The sequence below is a fragment of the Periophthalmus magnuspinnatus genome, chromosome 8, assembly GCF_009829125.3.
Source record: "Periophthalmus magnuspinnatus isolate fPerMag1 chromosome 8, fPerMag1.2.pri, whole genome shotgun sequence".
NCBI classification, from domain to species: domain Eukaryota; kingdom Metazoa; phylum Chordata; class Actinopteri; order Gobiiformes; family Gobiidae; genus Periophthalmus; species Periophthalmus magnuspinnatus.
The window spans coordinates 15271333-15277624 of NC_047133.1; the positions used below are offsets into that span (position 1 = coordinate 15271333).

The window sequence follows — 6292 nt, forward strand, 5'->3', positions numbered from 1 at the left end:
AGCATAGACAGCGACCTGAATACATGTCTGGTATGTTCATGTAAGATATTAACAGTTAATCAGATAACTAATGCATAAAAAACAAGCTAAGAAGTTTACTTTCGATCTCACGCCAAATCACTAAATCCATTGAGTTCTTCATTCTCTGTGTCACTTCTGAACTCCGTCAACTCTGGAAGTAGATGAAGGGCCGCTTCCGCGTGGCTACCATACTCGTACACAAGCCTAGAGTGCCCTTGCACGTTATCAGTGTGACAATCACAAAGATGTGAAATTATATATTTTAATAATTTCACATATAAGTCACATCTGAATATAAGTCGCACCCCGGCCAAACTATGAAAAAAGTGTGACTTGAGTCCAGAAAATATGGTACCTTTCAGTTTATCCATAAAGATTATCCTGCTCCACAGAATAAAACTATAATTAAAAGAACAATATCTGAAAAATGTATTTGAAAGTTCAAAGAAATAATAGAACCAATATTTAGGAACATGTCATGTGACCCTACTGAGAACAGCTTTACTTCTACTATAAGTTATCAGTTTGTTGACAGATCTATGCACTCCTTGAAAACCGCTCTTGCTATTGTAGCTCCCTAAAAACAGAAGGCTTTTAGGCCCAGACCTCCCGCCCCATGGTACAATGAAGAACTGCGCTCACTCAAACAAAAGGTCCGAAAATTAGAGAAGCCATGGTGCTCACTCTCAGACTGAGCAATCCCTAAAGACATGGAAAATCTGTCTATTAACTTATACAAAGGCTCTGTGGGAGGCCCAAACCAGATTGTTCAAATTTAAAAGAAGTGAACAAAAACTGTCACTATTATTATTGTCATTATTATTATTCCCTTATTCATTAACTAATTTATTTATTGAATTAATTTGTGGTTCTGACGGTGATAAATAAATGGATGAATATAAACACACATATTAAATATTAAAATAAATAACATGAATAATTAAATATAAATTTTAAATATAAATATATATAAATACACAATAATAATAATTATTATTATTATTCATACTAAATTAATTATTAATCGATAATAATAATAATAATAATAATAATAATAATAATAACCAACAAATACATAAAAAGATTAGGCCTAGCAAGGAATGGGCCCTTTCCTAGGGGGTACTGCCCCTTGAGTGCGGGCTCACCAAGACCTTGCCTCTTTTAATGCATTGTACAGGACACGCACGCACACATTATACATTTTAATCTAAATAACAAATACCACCATGAGGACCACAAAACTAACATTGAGTAATATTGACCAGCATCATTGATCACTGAGTATGACAGCAATAATAAAACCTGTTATTGTTATTTTTACTATTATTATTATTATTAGTAGTATTATTTTTTCTCCATACACACACTCACACACATATTTACAATATTTACAAAAAAAACCAAGCCAGATACACACACCAAATGCCAAACCTTTCTCTGTAAATAGTAAGCTGTAAATATTGTATGTTTTTCTCTGTCACTGGGTGTTCTTCAATAAAAAAAAAAAAAAAAAAAAGGTATGTGTATGTATGTATGTATGTATGTATGATTATATATATATATATATATATATATATATATATATATATATATATATATATACTTATTATTACTATTATTAATATACTTAAATGTTGTAATTCTGTGTCTGAATGTCGCCTCCTCCTCACCCCTCCTCAGTGTCTCAGTGTCTAGAGCACATTTTACAAACAAAACTGTTTCCAAAGAGACCGGACAAGGAATGACATAAGGTGTAAATGCTGCTTATCGTATTTATTCATTAAATTATACCCTGTCTCTCACCCATCTCACTCATCTAACCCGGGCCGGCGCTCGTCACATCGGGGCCACTCTCAGATTCAACTAGTGTCTGGAACACAAAGTTTGTATACATACCACAGGTAACAGCCTTTTGGAGCTCTTTGGACCAGGTTTACTCCTGGTTTAGTCCTGGTTTATTCCTGGACTAAGCCAAGGCTAAACTAGCTAGAAAGTATCGGCATTCAGCAGATACTTTTTAGCTTTAAGTATCTCAAAAATGCTGCTATCAACTGATGCCAGAACACCATTTATTTCCTTTAGACAAAAATAAAATAAGACAGAACTTATTAAAAAAAAAGAAAAAAAAAAGAAAAAAAGAAGTGAACAAAAACAATACCAGGTTTCTGTTGAGCACTGTAGCCAGGCTGACTAACTGCCACAACCTTAGAACCAATGACTTTAAGTTTTTTAACAACAAAATCACAACCATTAAACAAACTTTATGTCCACAAAAACATCAACTTGTATGTTAAACCCTATACCAACCAGATTCCTCGAAGAAATCCTCCCTCTAATTATAGATCCTGTCTTTAAAATAATAAATAACGCATTACCTCATTATTCCATTGTCCTTCAAATATGCAGCGATTACCGTATTTTTCAGACTACATTGCTCCAGAGTATAAGTCACACCAGCGAAAAAATTTGTAATAATGAAGAAAAAAAACATATGTAAGTCGCATGTTTTGGGGAAATTTATTTTACTAATTTTGAGACCAAGAACAGACATTTTATCATAAGGCAAGTTATGATAACAATAAAATAGAGAACAACGGGATGAATAGCAGTACAGTATGCTAATGTAGCACATTTATATGTACTCAGCTACATGAGTTTAGATTTAAATTTAAACTTCTCCTCCTGACAAATAAAACCATAAAGAGCATGGCCCGATCGTATTTGCAAGATGCTATAGTACCGTAGCATCCAAAAACAGCACTCAACTCTCAAAATGCAGGACTACTGGTGGTTCCTAGAGTGTCTAAATGAACAGTAGGAAGCAGAGCTTTCACTTACCAAACTAGTCTGTTATGTGCCTATGTTGAAGAAGCCCCCTAGTCTCTACATTTAAGACCAGGCTTAAAACGTTTGAATTAGCTTATGGCCAGGCCAGTTAGGAGCAAAAATAAAACCTGCAGTTTTAGTTAAGCTGCCTTAGACATAGCTTTGCTGGGGGAAGTATGGTAACTTGAGAAGTATCCTGTTTCCTCCTATTTTCCCTGTCAACACCATTCACTATTCACCTGGAGTTCGTTCAATGCTATTTACATGTTCTTCCCTGTCCCACTCCCTTCTAGTGAGTGCAACTGTTTCAGATGCCTGGCCAGTGACTGCCCAGTGATGGCTGGACCCTAGATGCCCTCCTGTGCCCTCATCCTGTTGAGTGGACCTGGACCCTCTCTTCCCTCACCTGGCTGGGTGACCCAATACTTGGCTAGGATAGCCCCCACCCTCCCATGGATAAGCCTCCCTCTGTTCCTTAGTTGAGTGGGCTCTGGCCCTACAATTTATTTATTTTATTTATTTATTTATTTGATAGGGACAATGCACATTAATGAACATCTGTTGTAAACAAATGTAAATATGCCGGATTATAGCTACAGAGCTAATTTACATCCGCAGTCCCCAGGCAGGTAAAAAGTACAACAAATACATCACATTAGTACAATATACAAGAGTTAAAAAGTGAGAAGTAGAGTTAAAAAAAAAAAAAAAAAAAGGTAAGAAAAGGAGGTCCATGTATTGATTAGTGATCACATGACTGATTTGATTTCAGCCAGACGATGTTGAACTCTATCAGCAAATGGATGCATTAGACACATTAGCAGCCTGATCGTCTATGGGGGTGGATCTCTCCTTCACTGTGGTTCTCCTTTTTTCCCACTGGGATTTTTTAGTTTTTCCTTGCCAAGAAGGAGGGTCTAAGGATAGGGGATGTTCAGGAACAGTTCTCCATTTGCTTGTTTTCTGTTGATTAATTTGCTTGTCTGTTTCTGTTTCATTGTTGATTATGTAACTTGTTTAAATCAATTCTCATGTTCGGCCCTAAGAGGCAACTGCTGTTGTGATTTTGGGCGTTACAAAAATAAATTGAATTGGACTGAATTAAACATGACTTACAATGATGATGATATTATCACGATTTGACAATTCATGCAATGTATTGCACAAGATATTCAGCAATATATCACTATTTTTAAGAACCAAATACATTTTACTAAACTTACTATGCAATACTAGGGATGCAGTAATCCAATACTGGGATCAGACATTGATGCCGGTACTGAAAAATGTGATGAATCGGATATTGGCTTCCAAATACTGGTTCAGCCGAATTATTCTGGGAGGTATGTTGTCAGGGGCTTCATGCCCCTGGTAGGGTCACCCATGGCAAACAGGTCCAGGGGGATGGATCAGACTAAGAGCGATTCAGAAGCACTTTATGATGAGTACAAGAACAAGGTTCGCTAGTTCGCCTGGACCAGCATCACTAGGGCCCCACCCTGGAGCCAGGCCTGGGGTGGGTGCTCGAGAACAAACATCTGATGGCCGGGGCCCCGGCTGGGCTCAGCCTGAACGAGTAAGGTGGGGCCGTCCCCCCTTGGACCCACCACCCGCAGGTAGGAGCCATAAGGGGCCAGTGCAGAGAGATCTGGGTGGCAGTCGAAGGCAGGGGCCTCGATAACCAGATCTCCGGACATGGAGACTACCTCTGGGGACATGGAACATCACCTCGGGGGGGGGGGGGGGGGGGGGGGGGCCTGGGCTTGTGCGGGAGGTTGAGCGCTACTGACTAGATATAGTTGGCCTCGCCTCCACGCAAAGCTTGGGCTCTGGAACCCAACTCCTTGAGAGGGGCTGGAATCTCCATTTCTCTGGCGTGGCCTGCGGGGAGCGGCGGCGAGCTGGTGTGGGCTTGCTCATTGCCCCACAGCTCAGTCGCCACATATTGGAGTTCACCCTGGTGAACCCTAAGAGGCCAAACATGAGAGGGTATTTTATGAATAAAATAAGGGTATTTTATTTTTTTGACAATAGACTGTAATTTTCAACACAAATTAATTGAACTTTCTTTAGATTACCATGTTGTCACAATGTGGTATCCTAGGTTTGATTTTAGTTCTATGTTGACGTGGGCCAGTGCTTGACTAATTTACACAATAGTTATGATTAGATTAATACAAATACATTTTCTGAAGCAAATGTGAAAAAAATAATTTCACTTTATTTAATTTATACTTTCATGTGGATAGGTCCAGTAATTACAGAGATATAAACCATAAACCAGGTCAACAAATCTGCAATGTAACAGTCAAACAAATAATTCCACCCCAGAATTCTGACCTGTCCTACAGCTTTGTTTAAACTAGAGGAATTTTACAAAGTTATGTCACGTGAACCCAAAACTATAATACTGCTATAGAAAGAACACTCCATAAGCTACTAACTACCAGCAGTACACTCACAGTCATGCCCAGGTCCTCGGCGGCCAAGAGCTGGTCAGACCGGGGCAGCTGGGCAGGCTGAGGGGGCGGGCTTCTCTGTGACCTACGGTGTCCGAGCTCCATTGGGCCTCCCGTGTCCTCTGGTTCTGCTCTGAAAGCAAGCAACACAAAAACATGACAAAAAAGCAGTTTCTCAAAGCACACATGCTTTTTGACACTCCTCCTCACTATCAGTCATTCCCGGGGCCTCTCTCTTCTCTCAGGAGCAGCAGTCACCGGAGCCGCGCAACCTGGAACGGAGTGTGCTTCACGGTCTCGCCTTTACACTTGTATTAAGATACTAGATAAATGTAGATAATCCGGGTTGTTTTGGTTTTGACAGCTCTTTCAATGGCGGTCACACCAGTTCTTCTGCGCTGCGTGATGTGTGTTTCAGAGTGTTCGCGCTCTCTGTGGGCCTACGCTGCCACCTTCAGGATGGATACAAGCAATGCTCTTTTAAAAGAATTGGGCCTAACTCTAAACCTAGGTAATTGTATAAATGGCTGGGTCTGTTACAGCTGGTTGTTAGTTATTTAAATCGGTGTTCATACATCAACCTACTTTTTGGTTAAAGGTAATTTTCTGGAGGTGGTGCGTCACGTGCATTATTCCATGGAAATAGAAAGTTAAAACCATACTCTGGACCATTTTCACAGTAACGACGAATTTTTTTTCAGTCCAATAAATACAACAAATAAATCAAAAACGTAAATAATAATAATAATAATAATAATAATGATGATGATGATGATGATGATGATGATGATGATGATGATGATGATGATGATGATGATGATGATGATAATAATAATGAAATAAAATAATATTAAAATACTTCAAGTGTATAGTGCGTATAACTAAATATTAAAACTTAAACAATGAGACAAGGATCTATTTATTTGAAACCGTTTAGATTTTAAACATTGTCTTATTCATATAATTTAAATCTATCAGAACAAAAA

The 6292-nt window shown here is 38.6% G+C and overlaps 1 protein-coding gene across 1 annotated transcript in view; it reads right to left on the reverse strand.

The window, feature by feature from the left end:
* The window catches only part of mettl22 (methyltransferase 22, Kin17 lysine), a 28779-nt gene extending 23095 nt beyond the window's left edge, over positions 1-5684 (reverse strand). The window contains exons 1-2 of the mRNA XM_033971121.2: positions 5517-5684; positions 5310-5439 (exon numbers count right to left, since the gene is read on the reverse strand). Of these exons, the coding sequence (XP_033827012.1) occupies positions 5310-5411 (102 nt within the window). The 5' untranslated portion in view covers positions 5412-5439; positions 5517-5684. The remainder of the gene's footprint in view (positions 1-5309; positions 5440-5516) is intronic.
* Positions 5685-6292: the final 608 nt, after the last annotated feature.